General features: G+C 42.1%; 3 protein-coding genes across 4 annotated transcripts in view; 1 reads left to right on the top strand and 2 right to left on the bottom strand.

Moving 5' to 3' along the window:
- Positions 1-16,546, bottom strand: part of LOC115768301 — a 35,566-nt gene extending 19,020 nt beyond the window's left edge. The window contains exons 1-2 of the mRNA XM_030712849.1: positions 16,247-16,546; positions 6,828-7,352 (exon numbers count right to left, since the gene is read on the bottom strand). Coding sequence (XP_030568709.1) covers positions 6,828-7,065 — 238 coding nt within the window. The 5' untranslated portion in view covers positions 7,066-7,352; positions 16,247-16,546. The remainder of the gene's footprint in view (positions 1-6,827; positions 7,353-16,246) is intronic.
- Positions 13,446-14,592, top strand: LOC115768310 (guanine nucleotide-binding protein subunit beta-like protein). The gene has a single exon (XM_030712862.1). It carries the CDS (start codon positions 13,537-13,539, stop codon positions 14,488-14,490), a length of 954 nt encoding a protein of 317 aa, XP_030568722.1. The 5' UTR covers positions 13,446-13,536; the 3' UTR covers positions 14,491-14,592.
- A 1,091-nt stretch (positions 16,547-17,637) lies between the features above and the next one.
- LOC115767110 (probable GPI-anchored adhesin-like protein PGA55) lies at positions 17,638-22,591 on the bottom strand. Of its 2 annotated transcripts, XM_030711275.1 has the most exons (3): positions 22,574-22,591; positions 21,502-22,510; positions 17,638-21,240 (listed from the first exon to the last, which is right to left on the bottom strand). In XM_030711275.1, exons 1-3 carry the CDS (start codon positions 22,581-22,583, stop codon positions 17,883-17,885), a joined length of 4,377 nt encoding a protein of 1,458 aa, XP_030567135.1. In that variant the 5' UTR covers positions 22,584-22,591; the 3' UTR covers positions 17,638-17,882. The 2 variants fall into 2 exon arrangements, with proteins under 2 accessions (XP_030567135.1, XP_030567126.1); XM_030711266.1 differs by having other exon boundaries at positions 17,638-22,510.
- Between the last annotated feature and the right edge of the window lie 1,409 nt (positions 22,592-24,000).

A 24,000-nucleotide genomic window follows, 5' to 3' on the forward strand; every position in this document is an offset into this window, starting at 1 on the left:
TTTTGTCACCCTGTAATCAGGCAAATGATTAAGCAAATAGTTACCACAAGCAGAGACAATATATATATATATCTGATTTTCAAATATCAAACCATATTATTGAACAGCCTTTAGAGTAGAGTATCTGTGTGCTCAACTTCACACATGCATATAAAATTAATTATTCAGTACAGGGTATGCTTTAGTCAGGCGCTGTAACTTGTTCGCCAGGCCTAAGTGGAACACACAGATACACACACACACACACATACACTCACAGCTACACACCAAATATAGTCGGGATACACCCACAACACAGCCGCCAAACACAAAGCCCATCAGCGACAACACGAAAGAGGCTTGGGACTTGTATATATATATATTTTATTTTTTTTTTAATAGAATAGAATTTTCTGTGCATTTGATCACAAAAGGGATTCACGCGCCTAAGTGAAAAGCATAAAGGAAATGTTGAGCACATTTCGTGTGCTTTTGTAGTCCATTTTCTGGGCAAGACCCAACTAGCTTGCTTCTATGTCATATACACTCGATCTAACCCAACTATTTAACCAATTAACTAGTGCTTTGATAAATTATATATAATAATGTTTAATCCTAATTGAATAAACGAGTTTGTGTGCTCTAGTCGGGAGTGCCAGACTTGGGGATACCCTGCACCCAGCGACAGACCATGAATGAGAAATGCTTTGCATTTGTTTAGCCTCGTGTGATCCTTATCTAGGATCACATTATTGTTTGATAAGTGAAATATTCTTAATCTTTGCGCGATATATGCAAATCTAGCTCTTATAATTTTTGACTTATGCTTAACGATGGAAATTTGAATTATGAAAATGAAAGATATAGAATAAAAAAAATTATAAGCTCGTAGTAAACGCATCTCGCAGTCATCACTAGATCGAATCAACACATCACCCTGATAGTGATAATTTAGTCGTCATATACCCGTTTACCATGGATACAGGGTATAACAACAAGAATCACTAATTGGTGGGGATCATAATAGCAGGCAGCAAAAAGGCGAATTGATTTCAAATTGCCATTTAAAATTATCAACACAAATTGTTCTATTTTCAACGGACAGCGGCAGCCAATTAAAATTAGATTCAAATTCGCCAAATGCACAATTGGGAGGGAAACCAATTTGAAAAAAAAAAAAAAACAAAATATAGCCCGATTTGCAGTACGCGGCTCGCAGCTTGATTGCAAACAATAACAGTTTACTGTTTCTCGCTTGACCAGAAAACATTGATAAATAACCCAACCCCGATCCGGGCCGACGCACGCCTACCCCCGCAGACACTCACCCACTCACACACACACGCACACCACATTCATCGACAATTTGGCCAATTTATTGTTTGGCTTTCTGGGTTTTGGTGGCAGCAAGAGCTTTGCCCATAGCCCATAGAGCTGGCAACGCATCAATCGTCCATTTGGCATGGGCAGGGCTGATTCTCTGATTCTTCCTGCGCCACCTCCACCATCTCCCCCTCCTCGTTCTAATTCTATATTTGTATTGGCTCCCCTGGCATTTCATGTGGCAAAAATGTTTGGCTATAAATGACATTTGTTATGTGTTGCTTGATTTCATTCGCGCTTTGATTTTACAGCCATGAATTTATCAAACATAAACATTTGTCTTTCCATTCAACTGTAAAGCGGGCTAACGACCAAATCTATTATCCAGCTTTGTCAGTTTGACTATAAATAATTCAGAGATAATCCATTAAGTAGTTTGTATAAAGCATTAAATTAAATTCTGTCAAAACGATTAAAACTATCTTTTTTAAATGGCCAAAGGCAATTTTTTCTCTTGAACTTTAAATCGATTTTTCAATTCTATCTAAAAACTAAACATTACCATAACAAAGCAATCGAAATGTTTTTCAACAAGAACTCTATTTTAAACCTGCCAATTGTGTATAGAAAATCCGTCTACATCGTATAAATCATGCAATGGGCATAAAAAGGCTTAGGCTCATGCTAAATTCTGTGGCTTGTTGCAAATCTGGATTCGTATGCGGCTGGATTCTCATGAAATTAAAATTTATCGCTTTCGCAAAGCTGTCATAATGTTAAGAGACCCCTCCCCCTCTTGGCTACCAATTGCTTCAGCAGCAGCTGCCCCTCTCCTTTGGCTCAATCTTATTCTATTTGGAAATGTGCCGCAATGGCAACTGGTACTGCGAGCCCGCCCCGCCCAGCCAACCCATTTAGACCCAAATCCATCCATTCATATTTATGGCAAACCAAAAGCAAAAGTTTTATGCCACTTCTTGGTCGTCGACAGTTGTTTTTCTCGCAATTTTATTGGCAGTCGGCCATCAGCGGCTGCTGGAGTCTGCCAAAAGAAAATCTTCGGCCCCCTCACACCGAGAAACGTGACCCATTTTATTTAAAAAAATAAAAATAAAATAAAAATTGTGTAATGCTCGTATTATTGCACAAAGCGACACAATTGCCTGTGCGCGGCAAAAATCGGCAAGCGACAGCTTATTTCGTTCGGATACTGATTGCTTGTGATGACATTTTCCAGTATTCCCCAGCAAATTGGAAAACTGTTATGCCAATACATATATATATAGTTACCATATACTTAAGAGTGTGTTCAGTCTCATTTTAAAAGCAAAATCTATATCGCTTCAACAGTCGAGTAACGTTTGCGGATGCGATGCAAAGCGGAATTGAAAAAGTCCTGCGCTCGCAAGAGAGCGTGCGCCTAAGACAAATAGATACACTCATTTAGCACTCTTTGCTCTGCTGAAAACTTAATTATATTGCAATGATGTGGTAAACATTTGACAAATTGAATAAGTTCGGGTTAGGAAGATGCCAACAGGCGTGTATAACTCAAGCACAGGCGCAACTTGTGCGCTTCAGATAATTTGAAGTGAACACACAAAGTAATTATGAAAACCACTTGCAAATACGAAAGACAGATACACACGCACACGCACACACTGGCACACGCTGAGCACACACATTTACTCAAGTAAGTGAATGTCTGGCATTGGAAAACCAGGGCAACAGGGAACCAGGGACTTCTGGTTCCAGCAAGTTTGCCCTGAGTCGCAGCTCGTGCGAGTCATTACAAGTTACGCTAATCAAGTTGAACGTGCGCATCACCAGCAGCAGCAGCAGCAGCAACGGCGGCGGCGACGGCGACGGGGCGTGGCAGTCAGCCGGATGGCTGGCAGACCGCTAGAGACCCGACAAATGTGTGAGTGTGCGGGCGGAACGGGGGGAGGGTGCAGCGGCAACAAGCGAGTGGCGTCGAGTGTTTGAGACAGGAAATGACAATTCAAATTAAAGACAACGGTCCAAAAAATACACGACTGTGGCGAGCAGCGGGCGGAACGATGTGCAAATGGGGCGGGATGTGGCAGAGCTTGGAGGAAGTCGGAGCGGCGGGGGCAATCGGAGTTGCAGGAACGGAACTGCCTACGTAACGTTTCGCATTGCCACTTAACATGAAATTAATTATGAAACTTTTGTACAACATTTTGTTGAACGAGTTGAGAAAATCCTTCTATGCTGCCAGCCGAGGCAGAGGCTGCGGCAGAAGCGGCGACAGCGGCAGCGGCAGCCTTTAGCCCGAGCGCAGCGAAATAAAAATGTTGTAACGCGCCTGGCAATGAGCATGAGAAAATTAAGTATACGCCACGTAAGCCGCAAGTCTGCTGCGGATAGTCAACAAGGGAGGAGCAGAGCTAGGCGATGCGTGCGCGTGTGTGTGTGTGTGTGTGTGTGTGTGTGTGTGTGTGTGTGTGTGTGTGTGTGTGTGTGTGTGTGTGTGTGTGTGTGTGTGTGTGTGTGTGTGTGTGTGTGTGTGTGTGTGTGTGTGTGTGTGTGTGTGTGTGTGTGTGTGTGTGTGTGTGTGTGTGTGTGTGTGTGTGTGTGTGTGTGTGTGTGTGTGTGTGTGTGTGTGTGTGTGTGTGTGTGTGTGTGTGTGTGTGTGTGTGTGTGTGTGTGTGGGTGTGTGTGTGTGTGTGTGTGTGTGTGTGTGTGTGTGTGTGTGTGTGTGTGTGTGTGTGTGTGTGTGTGTGTGTGTGTGTGTGTGTGTGTGTGTGTGTGTGTGTGTGTGTGTGTGTGTGTGTGTGTGTGTGTGTGTGTGTGTGTGTGTGTGTGTGTGTGTGTGTGTGTGTGTGTGTGTGTGTGTGTGTGTGTGTGTGTGTGTGTGTGTGTGTGTGTGTGTGTGTGTGTGTGTGTGTGTGTGTGTGTGTGTGTGTGTGTGTGTGTGTGTGTGTGTGTGTGTGTGTGTGTGTGTGTGTGTGTGTGTGTGTGTGTGTGTGTGTGTGTGTGTGTGTGTGTGTGTGTGTGTGTGTGTGTGTGTGTGTGTGTGTGTGTGTGTGTGTGTGTGTGTGTGTGTGTGTGTGTGTGTGTGTGTGTGTGTGTGTGTGTGTGTGTGTGTGTGTGTGTGTGTGTGTGTGTGTGTGTGTGTGTGTGTGTGTGTGTGTGTGTGTGTGTGTGTGTGTGTGTGTGTGTGTGTGTGTGTGTGTGTGTGTGTGTGTGTGTGTGTGTGTGTGTGTGTGTGTGTGTGTGTGTGTGTGTGTGTGTGTGTGTGTGTGTGTGTGTGTGTGGACACAGCAAACAGCAGACGCAGTCGCAAACGCAGCAGCGGCAACAGAAACGGCGCGCTAAGCATTGTGCTTGTTGTTTTTTTTATGTCGCCTCCGGAAACGAGCAAGATGAAATGCAACAAGAACACAAACAACAGGCAGCAGCAAAAATCCGAGTCGTCACCCGAGCTTGCAATTAGAAGCATATAGCGCAGCAGGCAGCGCTGCTAGCAGCAGCAGCAGCAGCGGCAGCGGGCAGCGGCAACCGGAAACATGCCCAAAAAAGTAGGCAACAACTTTTGTATAGCGCAAAGTTTCGCTGCTGCGAACGGCGCGACGTCGACGTCGACGGCGACTTGTAAGTTGTTTAACTTGAAATTTTTAATTATGATTTAATACTAAAATACGGAAATAATTTGCGGCAACAACTTTCGTCGCCGTCAACGTCGCAGCGCTTCAGCGATTTCATTTCATTTGCCAGCAATTGCAATGCTTCAGCCTCCCCAGAAGCCACACCCCATTTGCAAATGTGTGCATGTGTGTGTGTGTGTGCGAAATATAAAATGATTGAAGATTCTGTAAACAACTCATTATGTAACTTTGATATGCAACAAATCAAAGAAATTCTAGACTAGCAGAGAATCGTTTCTGGTTTGAGTTTTGATATTAAATAAATAATTTTCGGCTAAGTTAATTACAACATTCATTGCATTTAACAATAATAACAAGTAAGAGGTTCTAGTAGGGAGCTCCCGACTAGGGGATACCCTGAACCCTCTTCTTCCAACATCAAATGCATATATATATTCTATTTTAGAAGCAAAATTGCCCAAAAAACAGGATATCGATATCAATTTTTATAGATTGCTTGGAAACGGAGTAAGTTATCGATTATTGGAAACAAACTCGATCTGCGCAGGCACTAGGAGCACCTACATAGAAAATTTCAAGTCTCTAGCTCTTATAGGTTCTGAGATCCTTGCGCTCATACATACGGACAGACGGACAGACAGACAGATGGACATGGCTAGATCGACTCGGCTATTGGTGCTGATCAAGAATATATATACTTTATGGGGTCGGAGATGCTTCCTTCTGCCTCTTACATACATTTGGATTTTGCACAAATACAATATACCCTTATACCCATTTTCAATGGGTTCAGGGTATAAAAATGAGTTCAATAAATGCAGATTATATTATTGTCATAGTCATATTTAAAATTCGCAAACCTTTCATTTATTACTTTTTTATTTGTTGCTAATAAGATGTAAAATGCGGATCATTTCTTGTTATTGCAGCTTGATTAAATGTTTTGTGGGTTTTTTGTCAACTTTAAGGCTTGCTTGGACCGAAAGACATTCATATGCACACACACACACGCGCTCGTGAGTGTGTGTGTGTGTCGAGCTGTTTAGTATGCAAGTTGCCACCTCATCGTAAAATCGCATTTATATGTTGTTTATTCTTTGCATAAACAATATGTACAATGTGAATGAATTACCACAAAAAAATACACACACACACATGCCGTGTGCCTGTGTGTGTTTGCTTTTGGTGTATACTTTATAGTGCAAGCATTTTTTGCTTCTTTTTTTCGAGTTTTAGTAACATTTTCATGCACTTTTATTACAATTCCTCGATGGGGTTTTATTGTTCTGCCAGAGTAAGGCAAAGAAATATTCAAATTGTAAACAAATATTTTGTTACAAAGACCACAAAAGAGCGAGACAAAATATCAAAATACATCAAAATACATACATCTTTTGTCTGGGCTCGCCAGGCTGTCAGCAAAGTTGACATATTGCACATCGATTGTTGTCCAAAAGATAACAATTTTCTTTATTACTCGAATGCCGGGCCGTATTTCAATTAGAACGTATACAGAAAGTTACTTACAACAACAAGCCCGACACTAGTCGAACCTGCCTCTGCTCTCATATTACTTTTGGGAAACTCGGTCTACACTTTTCACATGGACTTTTTCAATTTTGGGGCATAACACAGTATTGAAAATTAATCAAATTATTAATGTCAGAATGGAATTTGCCACCCTCAAAATAAATGGGAGCAAACTTTTATTTTTGCCAACGAAATTATTTGCTGCTTGTCGCAAAAGTTGAGCGCTGAGAAAGGGAACAAATTGTTTACCGAAATTCAAGTGGACACAGAACAAGGGTAAAAGTTGTGCAAAACTTCGATCTTTGGCTAAAACCTATATATACACATAAATATATATAAACATAAATGGTGGCAAATACTCACAGTGTTTGCTCTTCTCGGCAGCCACTTGGCCCTGCGGCGTTTGGGCCACAATGGCAAAGAGCATGAGCAGCATTAGAAGCCCTTTGGGAATGCCCGTTGTTGCCAGACCAGTTGGGCTGTGGGTCTTTGCCAGTTCACGCAGTCGACTGCGTGTACGTTGTTGCCGTGTTGGGCTAAGGTCAACGGCGTGTGCGTCCGCTGGCGGCCCGGGGCCACACGATGTTGGCATCAGCAGCATACTGTTGGCTCAAATTTTGCGATTTTCACAAATTTCACTGCTGCAGCAGGTCAAAAAGTTTGTTTTTGTTGTTGTTGCCGTTGATCTAGCAACCGTTGTTCCTTTTATACTCTCCGTATTTGTTCTGGCAAACGTCATTTTTTCGCAATTAAAAGCATTCATTTATGAGTTTCCCCCTCAGCGGACCACGCGGCGTATGCGCAATGTTTTAATGCTCAGCCAAATGCTCGTTTCGACATTTTGCTCGATTCCATATTAATTGTCAGCGGCTGCATTTATCATCGAGCCTGCAAAAAGAGGACGAAGCGCAAAGCAATTAGAAATTGCATTTTCACATAGAAGCAGCAATAATTAAAATCTAAGCTCGCAACCAAAAACCATTCAGTTCTGAGATAAATTATGATTATTATTGCTTTTTTCAATTCATAAAGTGTTCAACATTTAGAACTTTAAAGTACCTAATGCGCGCGAGGCTAGAATAAACATTCCTGTTGCATAGGAAAAATAACTATTTACTTTAATTTTTGTAAGATATTGTTTTTTGTGTTTTAAGCTATCTTTAACATATTATGTTTCCGTCTAAAAACGAGTGCTTTTAAGATATGCCGAACAACATTCAACAATGAATATTTTACGCTCCTAGACATAAAAGAATTGTATACAAATTGGAAACGAGAAAGTAAGGATATAAAGATGAAATACCCTTGTTTACATTTTCCTTACGTTTTTGCAGATAAATGAGAATAGTGTGGCCAGCAAATGCCGATAAAATAAAATAAAATTGGATAAAAATAAAATAAATATGGCATCTATATGATATACTGCAAGGATTTTGCATATATGTAAAGGTATCTTGATAAACAAAAAGTTTTCCACACAAAAACCTGTCTTTCGACGGAGCTTACCTATTGCAGCCATCATATATTATAAATAGTTGTGGTCCGATCCGGCTGCTTCTGACATACAAATTAAGTAAAGTCTCAAAATGCTAGCTTTAAGAGCGGAGAGTCTAGTTTACATAGAAACAGACAGACGCACAGCCAGAAATGGCATATCAACTCGGCTGTTAATTCTATATATATACTTTATATATACTTTATGGAGTCGGAGACGTCCTGTAAGCAAATCATGACAAAATTGTAATAGCCTCTAGCAAAGTATTGATCTAGCTTTACTTCTTCCAAGTTCATTGGTTTTCCAAATAAAAGAAGTTCTTTGCGTTTAAAGTGTTACCAAGATATTGACAGGTTCTACAGATACTACATTATTCGGGTTGCGTTTCCAATCTCTGACTGAACTAAAGGGCCTGTTCCTTTCCTCTGCCTCTGCTCCTTCTCTCCCTCTCTCTCTCTCTTTTCTCCCTGTTTCTGACTGTTGCCGGCTCCAGCGATTCATAAGTATCACACAAATCGAAAAATCGATGCATAACATTATTCAGATGCCAGAGGAAAGCTCAGCGCTGGACGTGCCCCGGGGGCGTATGCGCATTTAAAAGCAAATGAGATATTACGTATACGCAGCGGTGCCTAGTTTATTATTGAAGCTCGAGCGCTCGAGCCACATAGTGCGTGTGCCTGTGCGCTTGAAATAATAACAAGACTCAACTGCATGACTGGGCAATAAGAAACTGGCGTTGATTTTAAAGAGCCGCCCAACCCAGCTGCAGCCGTAAAGGGGCAGTTGCGGGTGCGGGCGCGGGTATGCTCGGCTGTGTTATACTGTGGCTTGCTGCAGGCCGTGCGCTACGGGAGAGCAGCTGGCATGGCAGCGCCTTTGTGCCATCAAAAGTTTATCACATTAGAAATCAACGGCAGCCCCCGAGCAGACCGGGTCGCTGCTGGCGGGGCGTGTACCCCCTGACCGTGCCGACCTCACCTCACCAAGCGCCACACTCACTCTATTCTTGTGCCACATAAAAGGCAAAATAATAATGAGAAGCCAGTAGCAGCAACAGAATCGGGCACAGAGGCAGCAGCAAAAAAAATGTATCACACATATTTTGTTGTGCTTTATTTGCTTGCAGCATTTCTCCTATTCCCTCGCTAGTTCTCTCCCTCTCTCTCTCTCTCTCTCTCTCTCTCTCTCTCTCTTTGGCTATCCCTCTCTGTCTCATGCTCTCTCGCATCTGCCGGACCATTCATGCCTCGGACTTTAGATGTGTCACATACACGTTCACTGTTTGTTATCCTTCGAGCGCTCCAATTTCGCCTTTAATTAAATTTGATTATAGTTTTTCTGACTTATCCCGCTGCACGTTTTGACTTCTCCTGCCAAGTAGATTAACAATTTTGGCTGCAAGCGTTCTTAATAACGTTCGGGACATTTGATTTGAGTAAATTGTTCTTTAAAATTAAAGCAAGGCTGCAAGACGTTACCGAAACTAGAACAGAACTCATACCTATAGATTGGCAAGGGTATTTGGGCGCAAACAATTTTCATTAGCCATAATTAGAGTTCATTATTGAAGCTAAGTGAAACAAAGTAAGATCCAACGACTAAATATTGAATTTCAGTGTACAGACAGGATGTGGAAGTATCAATTTGAACTTTGTTGTGTTTTTGCTGTTGCTATAGTTGTTGTTGTTGTAGTCGTTGTTGCTGCTGTTGTTGTTGTTGTTGTTGTTGTTGTTGTTGTTGTTGTTGTTGTTGCTGTTGCTTTTGCCATGGCAACAAATTTGCTTGGCATGGTCAACGGCTAATGCTCAAAATTCTTTTATTATCCTTTCGTTTTTCGTAATTAATTAATGAAAATAAATTGAAGTATTAACGCAAACGTAAATAAAAAAAAAAAATAAATAAAAGCAATAATATTATAAGAGTTTTAAGCTATGCGAATCGAAAACTCTTTAGATAAATATCAATCGATGTGTGGTTAAAAGCCGACAGAGTTCTCGCATGTTGACAGCCCCAAATGAACCTAAGTTGTAATTGTTGTTATATCACTCCGAACCGATGTTGTGCATGTTGATGGACTGGACAGGAGGGAAGGCGTCAGAAGCCGCATAAATTACAAACACCGACAGCATATCAACAAAAAGGAACAAAAGCCCAAAAGTAACAACGCGTCTAAAGCGGCTTTAGCCAGGCGAAACAAACAAAACTATCAACAGCAACAATAACAACTGACAAGTGTGTGTGTGTGTTGTGTTGTGCATGTGTGTGCGTAAAACATGGCACACAAAATGGAAAACACAATGGCAAAGTGTACAAAGCAAAAGAGAGAAATTGTAGAGTAGCACACAATTAATGGCCCTGTGGGGTTTCATCGGGCAATTGCTTTGGAGTTTTATTCCTGTGTCTTATTTAGGTCTCTATATGCATGGTGTTTGCACTAATACATACACGTTTGGCCCTTTTTAATGTTTTTATTTAGTTGCCATTATTTAGTTCATATTATTTATGCTCAAATGACATTTCTAGACTGAACGAACAAATATTAATAGCTGGGAAATATCCCGTGCCCAGGCTTTAATTGCCTTTACTTATATTCTTATTAATATATAAATATTATAATATATAAATATATGCAAATTATATGTTATCTACGCATACACATATATGTATTGCGGTAATTCTATATTTATATATTATAAATTTAGCTTGCAGCCCAGTGAAAAAAAAACTTAGTCCGCGCTTGGTATAAAAAAGAAAGTACACATTTATACATACATACCGACACACATATATTTATTCATACATAAATACATATACACATACTTGCAAACAGGTATGCATATGTACTAACAAGCACAGACATATACTAGCGGGAATACCCGGCTTTGCTCGTGGCAAGTTTTGTGCCTAAAATTTGAAATATAACTTTCATCCAGTTCCTGCCCGTGAAATATTTTAATTTGTCCGTACTATCTAAATATATCTAAAGTCCCTCGAATAAAAAACCAAAAGTTGGAAACAACGCTTTTCACTCATGTTCGTCTCGTGGTGAGAAGCTTGAAGCCGAAAAGTAAACTTGTGTTCATTAAACATTTTACCCGAATTTTTCAGCCAAGAGCGGTTATTTTGCGAAAAACGCATCAAATTACTTTAAACAAATATCTCTGAAAATGAATTTGAAGCCGATAAAAAACAACGCAGGTAAACATTTTCGGCCAAATTTCTACAGTTACGTGTGGAATTCCACAAGTCGCTAAAACACGTATGCAGTTAATTTTTATGAAAGGCTTTGAAAATCAGTTTGAAGCAAATCGGACAAAACTTAAAACTTAGCACAAAAATTCTTGCAAAATGTGTAAAACACATCTGAAATGATTTTTTGTTAGACCTTTGGAAATGAATGAAAAAGCGAAACTTCACCCACCCAATCTTATACAAACATTTTTCGCGATTTTTTCACACTTGCGGGTGGAATTGGACAAGCGTGCACTTTCATCACATAAACTAACTATAGTACTAATTTCAGCTACCTAGCTCTTCTGGTTATGGCTGTCCATTAATCAGGACAACCAGTTTTTTATATAAAGATATATATATACATATATATATATATATATATATACATATATGTATCACATGTATAAAAAACAAGCTAGTACATTCCACACAGTATTTGTAACACTTCACTTAACTTACTGTCGAAGCAGAAAGCTGTGCAAAGCCTACATGAATTCATGAGAATCGCAGAGAACAATATTACTTTAAACTACGTTTTTTCTTCAATTTCAGCAGAGCAGCGGGAAATAAACCTGGTCTGCGTATATACATCCACACATATGCATACACACACGAATAGATAAGTACACACATATTATAACAATATATACTAATATATACAACTTAAAATTCTAGGATGTATATTTTCTCAAGAGTCTGCAACACGTCTAAAATGAAATTTTACAAAAATCTTTAACCAATTTTCCAGTAATTTATATATATAGATGGATAGAAATTATAACTCGATCCGAGCTCGAAAAACTATTTGAATTTAGCAGATCGCAAACTAAAAAAGCTTTAGTTTTAAAGAAATACATTGCTGATATAAGTCGGGATTGGTATAGCATACCCTTACCATGAAGCAGACAAAAAACAATGTCAGATATATTATGGCGGCACATATTAAGGGAAACTATAAATATAAAAAAATAATCAGCGCTGTGGCTCGCATAACGGTGAATATTTACGAAATTTCCATTAACAACAGTACATTAAATCCACAAAAAAAAGAACAAAAACAAAAAGAAGAGAGGCAACATAAAAGCGCACATATATACACACACACGCACACACACATCTATATTAACTGCTGGTCTCCTGTAAACAAAAGAAATTACTTTATATGTAACGGCAAAGTGTTTTTATGTGTGTTGGCAACACTTTATCCAACACCCGCATGCACCCTAAACAACTCGCCGGCGAATGCAAAAAGTACTCTTGCTCGGTGTCTCTGTCTCAATTTGCGCCCTTCCCCTTCCCCTTCCCCATACGCCCCTCTCGCCGACAACCCTCTTGCTGGGTCTGCCCGTCAGTCTAGCCACCCGTCTTTGGCCATGTCCATTTGTCTGCTGAATGGCGACTGCCAACAGCGATGCCAGCAACAACAGCGCGCCGCTGGCGCCATACACACTCACATACATACACACAAACATACTCGTACACACCCACACTCACACACACTAACGTATTTCATTGCCGTATGAGTAATTTTTCAAGCGAGTCGTCGAAAAGCCGCATTGTTTTGGCCAGCGCCCGCTCAATACTCACACACAGACAAGTCAGGCACACACTCACACACGCACACAAATACACACACACACGCACTTATGCATGTGCATTTTAAAGCAATTTTTAACTGGTTTCTTCTTTATCCTTTACCCTTTTGGGCTTTTGTTTCAGGTGCCGACGTCTGGCAAAGCTTTCGCGTTGCTTAACGTCATTTTTCATTTTACGTCATCGCTTTTAAATGAAGAAGAGCACGCAGGGAAGGGACAGGACATTATACAAACGTCTACGTAGAACACGTGCACCCACCTCAACCGAAATTATGTAGAACAATTGTCAAGACTTTAAATATTGATAGATGGCCGCGAAAAGGTGACTATTTATGTTTCTTTGCTATATACCCATATGGAGAGGGTATATAGTCACTCCATACCAACAACAAGAGGTATATCCTTGTTATTATTGGTATTAGATCGGACAACAAACACCGAAGTTATTTCAGAGCGCATGTATCATTGGATAGCGCCATAGGAAGAAGAGGTACACTCTTGAGCACAAAAGGATACTTTTAAATACTAATAAATTGGATTGGGCCCAACGAAGAGCAGAGAGAAAGACAAGAAAATATAACTAGATCGACTAGAAAATATGTCTAAAAATATTCTGACAATCTGGATATTCTTGAAACTGCAAACTAGGCAAACCTTTCATAAACTGGAATTGATCTAGAAATAAGGAAATAAATAAAAAGCGTAAACATTTGAGAAACAACAAAAATAAATAAAAACAAACAATATGCCAGAGGTTATACAATTAGCTGGTGTCCTTTCCGGCCACAGTGGCTGGGTTACTCAGGTGGCGCCGCATCCGTACGATCAGGATCTGTTGGTCTCATCGTCCCGGGACAAGACCATCATCGTGTGGCGTTTGACTCGTGAGAGCCAGAATAACTATGGGTATATGCTGAAACGGAACTATGGGCACTCGCACTTCATCAGCGACGTGGTGCTCTCATCCGATGGCAATTTTGCGCTATCCGGCTCCTGGGATCGCACCATACGGCTATGGGATCTGACTGCCAGCGCTACGACGCATCGCTTTGAGGGACATGCCAAGGACGTGCTTTCGGTGGCCTTCTCCCCAGACAATCGACAGATAGTCTCGGGCTCGCGTGATCGCACCATCAAGCTGTGGAACACGCTGGCGGATTGCAAGTATACCATAACCGATGACTGCCACACCGATTGGATATCTTGCGTGCGCTTCTCACCCAAGCATTCAAATCCGTTGATTGTCTCGTGCGGCTGGGATCGCACCGTGAAGGTCTGGGACTTGACCCACTGCAAGCTGCGTAATAATCATCATGGACACACTGGTTACCTCTCCACGGTGGCCGTCTCGCCGGACGGCTCGCTGTGCACATCGGGCGGCAAGGATGCCAAGGTGCTCTTCTGGGATCTGAGCGATGGCCGTAATCTGTATCCGCTGGATCATCATGATGTGGTTAATGCCATGTCCTTTTCACCGTGTCGCTACTGGCTTTGTGTTGCCTGCGGCTCATCGATAATTGTATGGGACCTGGCCTCGAAGAAAGCCGCATTTGATCTGTGGCTAGAGGATGTGCCGCCAACGGCTAAAGGTGATCTGCCACAGTGCCTGTCGCTGGCCTGGTCCATAGATGGCCAAACACTCTTTGCTGGCTACTCGGACAACAAGATACGCGCCTGGCAGGTGCTATCTGGACAATAAAACTCAAGTCCCACACATTTCTGGACTTTATCTAGCATGACACCATTTAATAACTAGCTGATTTGTTTATTCTATGTTAAGGGAATCAAATATTAAAATGAAAATTTGAAAAGTTAAGAAAGAACCACCTCTAACATAAATTAGGGCAGCTTTATTCAGTAAATTTATCTGTTACACACGCTGATTTGCCGTCAATATTTGATTAACAATCCACTACACAAAACCCTTTCCCCGCAAACACTCTCGGAAACCACTTATAACGCTTATTTCCTTGAGCGCCAAAAGTGCCAAATCAGATACAACTGGAGATAGGATTGTGCGCGATGACAAAATGGGGCTTGGCGAGAAAATGGCTTAGTGCTTGAACGGCTGACAACTGGGTCAGTCCCAAGATGCCAAGACCCGATACCACCAGGACTAGAGGTTGACGACAAGCACGAACGCAAAAACTAAATCATGTATGTATGCAAAAAAAAAGAAATAGGGAAAATAATATGAAAATACATGTATTCGATTTGGATGCGGACAGATTAATAGCTAAAGCCTTGCCAATAAGTTGGCGGGCGGCAGGGTATCAGGTTTTGGGGCGACTGTCAACAAAATTCGCAACAACAAGCCGCAATCGCAATCACATTTATTTATTTATTTTTATGTTTAGCAGTTGGCAGTTTTCTCATTTGGCCACAAAAGCTGACAGGCGACATATCCAGCATCCCTGGCCGACAATTCGGGCGTCGAGAGGAAATGCTGGGGCGTGGAGGCGAAACTAGAAAGGGTCGAGGTCATCTTAATGATTAATACGACTGAGGATACGCATGTGCGACTACGAATCCATATACGCGTATGGCCATAAGCAAACTTTACACTGTTCAACAGGGTATACTCGCACCTGCCGAAAACTCGGTGTGTCTGGATGTCTGAATGTACATAAAAAACGCAACAGAATGGTATTCCATTACACATATCCTGACCCTGGCTACGAAAATTTGACACATACATCATTAATATGTATATACATAGGTATTCCTCTAAGCATATGTATGCACATATGTAATTCTGCTTGTGGCTATGTACAGCGCTTGACACTACTTTTACAGTGTATACCCGCACACATACATGACTAAGTTGCTACGTGAAGGACTTTTAAAATCGACCACTAACTGCGCCTTTAGCACTGTGCGTGCAAGCGAGCTGACAACACTAACAGCGGCTTTTGTGCATTGCTTACGGCTCTCTCTCTCTCTCTTCTCGCCCTCTCTTTCGTTCCCTCACGCAAGAGAGTGCTGGTTAAAGTTAAGGGTGCGCGGGAAGGGCATTGAGCGAGTCATCGGCATTGCTCGTTGCTAACGTAGTATACTCGCAGGCGTAAAAATGTGTAAAACTCAACTCTCTGATGAATGAGATTAACCGTTACAAACAGACGCGCACACACACACAGACACATATGCAAGTGCCGCTTTGACACCAAGCAACCCCTGGCACAGGCGCAAACGACGAGCGACTACAACTACAACAACAAGAACCCACAACAGCGACAAAGCACTTGCTGCTGCTGCTGCTACCACTGCTGCGGGGCAGTGAGGGGGTTATGTGGCGGTTTTACTCGCTACTTTCTCAATTTACTTTTACTACAGTGCCAGTTATTTTTTATGCTCGTTCTCTGTGTTTTTGTTGTTTTTGTTGTTGTTGCTGTCGCTTGCCGTAGTTAAAGTTAACAAGAATCAACGACAAAAGTTGCTGTTAAAAATTATATTACCTGTGTGCCTGCGCCTTCGTTAACGCCCGTTGCCAAATACTCACACTAAGTACAACGGTAAAACAGCGACTGCTTGTACTCGCACTCGTACTTGCACTTGGCTTTCGCTTTTATTTGTTGAATTTCAGTTTGAAGTTGTATTTTGTTTTTGCGTTGCAGCACTTGCATTTATTTATATGCATTGCATTTTACATTTTCACATTTCACAGGACACACACAAACGCACAGAGAAACACACTTTGTGGCGCTTTCAATGTTTGCACATTCCCGTCTGGACGTCTCAACGCTGACACTGCGACTGCTACTGAGACTACTCGTCACTAGCCCCAATGACCGCTGAGTTAGCATCATACATTTATGTTTAAGTTGGCAGCCCACTGTTAAGTTTATCGATTGAATGTTGTGTTCAGTGCGAGCGAGATGACACTATGGACGCCCAACTGATGCCCCAAAATAGCAGCGCGTCAGTTAACAGTTTATTTCAGTTTATATTAACAGCTTAGCGATTCCATTCGTAATTCAATCATTTAATCAAATTTCACTAACATTTCACTGTTAAACGCTTGTTCACAAATGTTAGTTTCGAATCGAAAGCTGTCAGTTTACCCGCTGAATACGACAACCGACTGCGACCTTTGGCAACATTTTGACAATAGCCGGCGTTGAGGCGGCTACCAACCACCATACAGAGAGCGCGTAGTTGGACGCACCCCATAAGCTCTCTCTGGCTCTAAGTCTCTCTCTCTCTCTCACTCTCTCTCTCTCTGTTGTCTGCATTGCCAGCAGCTCGCTCTGGCTCTGGCATTTATAATACTATTTTACTGTACTCAAGTTTTTGGCGCCTAATTGCCTTATTGAGCTACCTAGCCTAACAATGTCAAACGGGGTCAGCCATAAATACAATTGAGTTTTTTTTTTTAGTTAAGAAATCATTTCAAATATGACAGTTCAAGTTAGCCAAGCCACTTTCTTTTAGTTATTTTCAAATGTCCTTTTGCCTGTGCAGCAGCCACTCACTGTGACAAGGGCTGTTCCGGGGTGGCTCCTGATGAGGTGTCGGCGTTTCTTATCACTTGGCTCATATGTAACTCGAATCGTTTCTGGGCGTCTAAACGTTCTGTCTTGAGTTCTGTCACGTGAATTGCCTTGAAACAAAATCGATTTCAACCCCTCTCCGCCCTTAGGAGTTGTTAGCGCCCTGTCCCGTAATTTGTCGCCACACTTCAAGGACTTACACACACAGAACGACACATCCCAAGCCCAACCGAACCGGAGGGAGTCTGCAAGTATCTTGGAAGAAAATTGAATTAATCAAAATATAACTGATTCGATTAGTGTATACCACAACGACAAAGTCTGGAATATAATTTAAGATGTGGAAACTCAGGATGTTAAAATATTTGATTTATTCCCTGTAGAAGACATTAAGTAATGTAAATACTTTTGTCGGAATACACTGGATAACATTGTCCATTTCCTTATACGTAACAAACACCATAACCAATTCTATAATATATGCTAAAGCTAGTATGCGCCCCTAATTCAAATTGATAGTATAGCCCTTCACCTATTATACCATGTACATAATCCATAATACTGTTCTTCATTAGAGTTATATATAATGAGCTCTGCCCACTCAATTACTGCAGTCGACCAGGCGCTTTGGGTCACAGACCCGGCGATTGAGGTCAAACCATTTGCCAGGCGCACAGAAATGGGTAGTTGGAGTTCCCTTTACGCAGATATAATACTTATTACACTGTTTCGAGGCGCGCAGAGTGGTTCCATCGGCCTGGTCGCTACAGTCGGGCTCTCCAAGAGCTGTTGCTGCAATATTTGCTAGACCCTGAGCACGGCTTGGGATCTGTGGAGCATCTAGGGAGCATGTCACTCGACTGGGGAAATCGCAATATTTGATCTCAGTGTCTATATAAAGGCCTTTGGGGCATTCTCTAGGTATGGCACGGCCATTCGCACACACATAAAACTTGCTACACGAATTTGGATGCCTTAGATAGACGCCATTTTGCAGGGAGCTACAATCCGGGATTGGTGTGCTTGGCGGCAGGGTAGCGGAGGTCGAAGGTTCGACTGGAGCTGCGGTGTGTACATTATTGTTGTTTCTGCAGTCCACCAGGCTGGGGAAATTACAGACCCTCTTCTGGATATCGAAATAAAGAATTCCTGGACAGTTTTTGGGTACGGCACGACCATTTGCACACACGTAAAACTTGCCGCACAGCTTTGAATCTCTTATGAAAGCTCCATTTGGCAGGAAACTGCAGTCTGAACTCTCCACGCCTGAAGGCACGAACGTGGGTTCTCTTGCTATAATCCTGTGCCCAGTGCTGGGTAGTCTAGCTGGTTTCTTGTACAACTTTGTTTTCGTCGAGCTTATTATTTCCGCTTCTTGAGTCTTAATATGCCCAGCTAAAATTGGTTTGCCTTCATGTACTTTTGGTGCGGGAATCTGGATTTTCTTGGAGCTGCTGTTAATCTGATCGGTGGATGCACTCGGAGACTTTATGACCTTTGAGCTGGACACAACCTTTTTAAGGGAACTTATTTCCGTGTCTTGAGACTTAATATGCCCAGCTACAATTGATTTGCCCTGCTGTAGTTTTGGTGCTGCAGGAATCTGAGTTTTCTTGGAGCTGGTGTAACTCTGATCGGCGGATGCACTCGGATATCTTATAACCTTTGAGCTGGACACAACATTTTTTTGGAAGCTGCTGGCTAATGGGGAGCCTTCCTCCTCCGATTTTTTGGATACTTTTGGTTTAGAAGGCGAACGCAATGCGCTTCCAGTACTCGACGTTTTAACGATACGAACACCATCCAGATTTTTATTGGGTTTTGGGAATGGATTTCTATAATTGTTACTTTGGTCTTCGCTGCTTAAGCATTCCACAAGCTGGGGAAAATTGCAAACCTTTTTCTTCATGTCGAAATACAGATTTTTTGGGCAGCTACGCAAAATCGCGTGGCCATTGGCACATATATAGAATTTGCTACATGACTTGGAGTCCCTTAGATAGGCGCCATTTGGTAGAGAACTGCAGACTGACCTTTCCTCAATTTTCGTTGGAGGCAGCTCAGGATTCATTTCGCGTATGCCTTGCTTAGGGCTCGTAGGTTTGAACTGTTTAAGGTCCTCGATTGCTGGTGCAGCTGGTGCAATATGTTTAGAGCCTTGCAATCCAATCCCTGTAGTTGCTTTTGTTACTTTTGAGCTGTCATCTTCCGCAGAACTCAGTTTTGTGCGCTCTTCGGTTGCATTACCCAACGGAAGTCCCGTAATTGCAGAGACTGTTAATGGATTATCTGATAATAAGCTATTATTGTCGGTTGAAATATTCTCTGAAGCTTCACTTATTGCTTCAGTTGTCGATGGTGCGTCCAAGGATGGTTTCCGCCCATCAGAAGTTGACAAGTTCTTCGAGCTAATGCCAACGGCATTAGAGAATAGTTGCTGTTGCTTGGAACAATCTACAAGACTGGGGAAATTGCAAATATTCTTTTCTATATCGAAATAGAGATTTCCAGGACACTTTCGAGAAATGGAGCCTCCATTTGCACAAACATAAAATTTACTACAGGACTTTGGGTTTCTTATGTATGCACCATTTGGCAGAAGGGCGCAATATGAACTTTCTTTGGTTCCAGCAGTGGAAAATGTAGCTCCAAGCGCTATTGGTGTCAACAATGTCTTTTTTAATCCCTCACCGGGTTTTCCAGCATTTAAACCAATTGGAAGAAGTTGAAGTGCTGCTTCAGCAGAAGCAACGGTAGGGGACTCAGCTGCTTCTGGTTCAGCGGATGAAGGCGATGGACTGGAGTTATCTGTAGAACTTTCTGTTTGATCCGTTAACGTAGAATAAGATGAGGCCTCGGAACTGGAACTAGAGCTCTCAGTGGAGCTTTCTGATGGTTCCTCGGAACTGGAACTAGAGCTCTCAGTGGATCTTTCTGACGGTTCTTCGGAACTGGAATTAGAGCTCTCAGTAGAACTTTCTGATGGTTCCGATACTGCTGAAGATGGGGGATCGGAACTGGAACTGTAGCTCTCAGTAGAACTTTCTGATTGTTCCGTTAGTTTAGAAGATGAGCCCTCGGAGCTTGAACTAGAGCTTTCAGTGGAACTTTTTGATGGTTCCTCGGAGCTTGAACTAGAGCTCTCAGTGGAACTTTCCGACGGTTCCGTTACTGCTGAAGAAGATGAGGCTTCCGAACTGGAACTGGAACTCTCAGTAGAGCTCTCTGTTGAACTCTCTGTTTGATCCGTTACTGCAGAAGAGGATGAGGCATAGGAACTGGAACTCGAGCTCTCAGTGGAACTTTCTGACGGTTCCTCGGAACTGGAACTAGAGCTCTCAGTGGATCTTTCTGACGGTTCTTCGGAACTGGAATTGGAGCTCTCAGTTGAACTTTCTGATGGTTCCGTTACTTCCGAAGAAGATGAGGCTTCGGAACTGGAACTGGAGCTCTCAGTAGAACTTTCCAATGGTTCCGTTACTGCTGAAGATGGGGGATCGGAACTGGAACTAGAGCTCTCAGTGGAACTTTCTGATGGTTCCTCGGAACTGGAACTAGAACTCTCAGTGGAGGATGAAGCTTGGGAACTAGAGCTGGAGTTATCAGTTGAACTTTCTGATGGCTCCGTTACTGCAGAAGAAGATGAGGCTTCCGAGCTGGAGCTGGAACTCTCAGCAGAGTTCTCAGTTGAACTCTCTGTTTGATCCGTTACTGCAGAAGATGAGGCTTCTGAACTGGAACTGGTGTTCTCAGTAGAACTTTCTGATGGTTCCGTTACTGCTGAAGATGAGGCTTCGGAACTGGAACTGGAGCTCTCAGTAGAACTTTCTGATGGTTCCGTTACTGCAGAGGAAGATGAGGCGTCCGAACTAGAACTGGAGCTCTCAGTAGAACTTTCTGATGGTTCCGTTACTGCTGAAGATGAGGCTTCGGAACTGGAACTGGAGCTCTCAGTAGAACTTTCTGATGGTTCCGTTACTTCCGAAGATGAGCCCTCGGAGCTTGAACTAGAGCTTTCAGTGGAACTTTCTGATGGTTCCTCGGAACTGGAACTAGAGCTTTCAGTGGAACTTTCTGATGTATCCGTGACTGCTGAAGAAGATGAAGCTTCCGAGCTGGAACTGGAACTCTCAGCAGAGCTCTCAGTTGAACTCTCTGTTTGATCCGTTACTGCAGAAGAAGATGAGGCTTCGGAACTGGAACTGGAGCTTTCAGTGGAACTTTCTGATGGTTCCGTTACTGCAGAGGAAGATGAGGCGTCCGAACTAGAACTGGAGCTCTCAGTAGAACTTTCTGATGGTTCCGTTACTGCTGAAGATGAGCCCTCGGAGCTTGAACTAGAGCTTTCAGTGGAACTTTCTGATGGTTCCTCGGAACTGGAACTAGAGCTCTCAGTGGATCTTTCTGATGGATCCGTGACTGGGGAAGAAGATGTGGCTTCCGAGCTGGAACTGGAACTCTCAGCAGAGCTCTCAGTTGAACTCTCTGTTTGATCCGTTACTGCAGAAGAAGATGAGGCTTCGGAACTGGAACTGGAAATCTCAGTAGAGCTTTTGGTAGAACTTTCTGAAGGTTCCGTTGTTTCAATAGAAGAAGAGCCCTCAGAACTTGATCGAGAGCTCTCAGTAGAACTCTCAGCTGAGGAAGATGAGGCTTCGCTGCTGGAACTAGAGATCTCGGTAGAAGTTTCTGATGGTTGAGTTATTGTCGCGGTAGACTGCAGAGACCCGGGAGTTGAGCTTCGAGTAGAAGTGTCGAGTCCATCAGGAGTGGTATTTATACCGTGTGTTGTACTTTTTGGAAGTAACTGAGTTATTGTCGTGGATTCATTCTCTTCGGGAAGAGCTTTAGTGGTAGTTCCGATTGATGGTGGCGTTGTTGTGGGGAAATGTGGCTTCGGGGGTCGATTAAACAGGTAGCCGAAGATATTGAAAATGATTGGCCTATCAAGGGTTATGTTCTGATTTATATTGAACTCATTATTGGGCCCGCTGGCTGCACTTGGGGCAGGATCGCTTGGCAGCTGGACTTTTGCACAGTTTTGTCCTTGCACATTAAAGCGATATCCCTCCGCACAAGTATTTCTTACTTTGCCCACCAAGCCCAGGCACAAGTAGTATGCATGGGGATCAGCTGGATCGACTGCTTTATATCCAAAATTTTGTCCAGCACATGCATCCAAGGCGAATGCCTGCGGGATCGTCAACAGACCAATCCACAGGAAGTTCACTAAAGACAAAACGACGCTGGATCTATTCTATTTGAGACTTTATTATGCGCCATTTGACTTACCCAATTGCATTTTAAATTTGTATCCGTTAAAATGCGATGGGCACTGTCGCCACATTTCCTTTTATACCCAACAGACAAAAACAATTAACTGAAAGTCTTTACATATTTACATGAACGGATCGTAAGTGGTTCGCGAGAGCCAGTTTCCTATCTAACATTTCCAAATTGTAAACAACTTTCTGCCGACAACTTAATGATTTTAAATAAATTAACAGATATCTGCGCATACGCATGTATTTGCAAATTCTTCAGAAATCGGCGCAGAATTCCTATAAGACATATGTTCATTATTCAGTTGACAAGAAACGTGAACTGTTGTCGTAATGTCTCATCTAACTTTCACCCGCCCTCAAATATAGCTCTATCAATTAAAAATTTTGAAATTTAACCAAATCTGCCTTTTTTTAAATAGAACTTTTTCGAACATATTATTTCAATCTGAATATAGCTATTAAAATTTCCATCTAAGTACAGAATTTCTGTTTCCCTCTTTCTATATTCGTTCACCATGTCGCATCACTTTCCCCCTGATCTAAAATATAGCTCTATCAATATAATGCAACCTCGTCTCATTTTAAATGAAGCTTTTTCAAATATAATATTACTTCAATCTGAATATACCTATTTAAATTTTCATCCAGTTTAGAGTACAGAATTTCTGCTTTTAGAGGATGCCAGAATCTATCTCCCTCCCTCTCTACATTCTTTTGGATTATCAAAAAGCATTGTAACCTTGTCTAAATTAAGATACTCTCAGGTTGTAAGTATAATCTTGTCAAGTGGCGGTTATCATAAATCACCTGGCGTTGACGTTTTGCCTATTACGATAGTATAAACGTACTCGGCGTTATTTTCCGATTTGTGTTAGCATATACCATAGAGAGCCCCCGCAGGCCCGATCCCGCAAAGAGTTGCCAGCCGGCAGTACGATTAGTTGGCAAGATAAGGTGCCGAGGGCTCTACTTATCGTGTTCTTGCCATGATTACTGAAACCCACCGCACTTGTTGGTGTTGTGACTATTTTTAGTGCTGGGTCGTAGAGCTTTTGGTTGAAAGCACAGAGCTCCACTATATATTGGCCTTTTGGTTCGGGCTCTTATCGTAACTTGTGTGGCTTGAATGTACCTGGTTGAGGAACGAATTCAACGTTTGGATTTTGTTGCCTTTGGTATTCGAGCCAATAAGTTCGGCCACCGGTTCACATTTTATCTTTTGCATTTCTTTTTTATTATATTTCGATTTTTGTTTTTCATTTTTCATTTTTCATTTTTTTCTTTTTTTTAATTTTTTGCACCAAATTTTGGCAAGTCAACGGGTCACCTCCACTTATTCAGAATTCCCCTCCACATTGATAGAAACATACCTGATAGCAAAATTTGTTGTTTTATGTGACTCATTATCAAAAATCAAGTTTAATACGATCGCCA

This window comes from Drosophila novamexicana, unplaced genomic scaffold (genome assembly GCF_003285875.2).
Source record: "Drosophila novamexicana strain 15010-1031.04,08,12 unplaced genomic scaffold, DnovRS2.1 tig00000009-arrow-pilon, whole genome shotgun sequence".
Classification (NCBI taxonomy): domain Eukaryota; kingdom Metazoa; phylum Arthropoda; class Insecta; order Diptera; family Drosophilidae; genus Drosophila; species Drosophila novamexicana.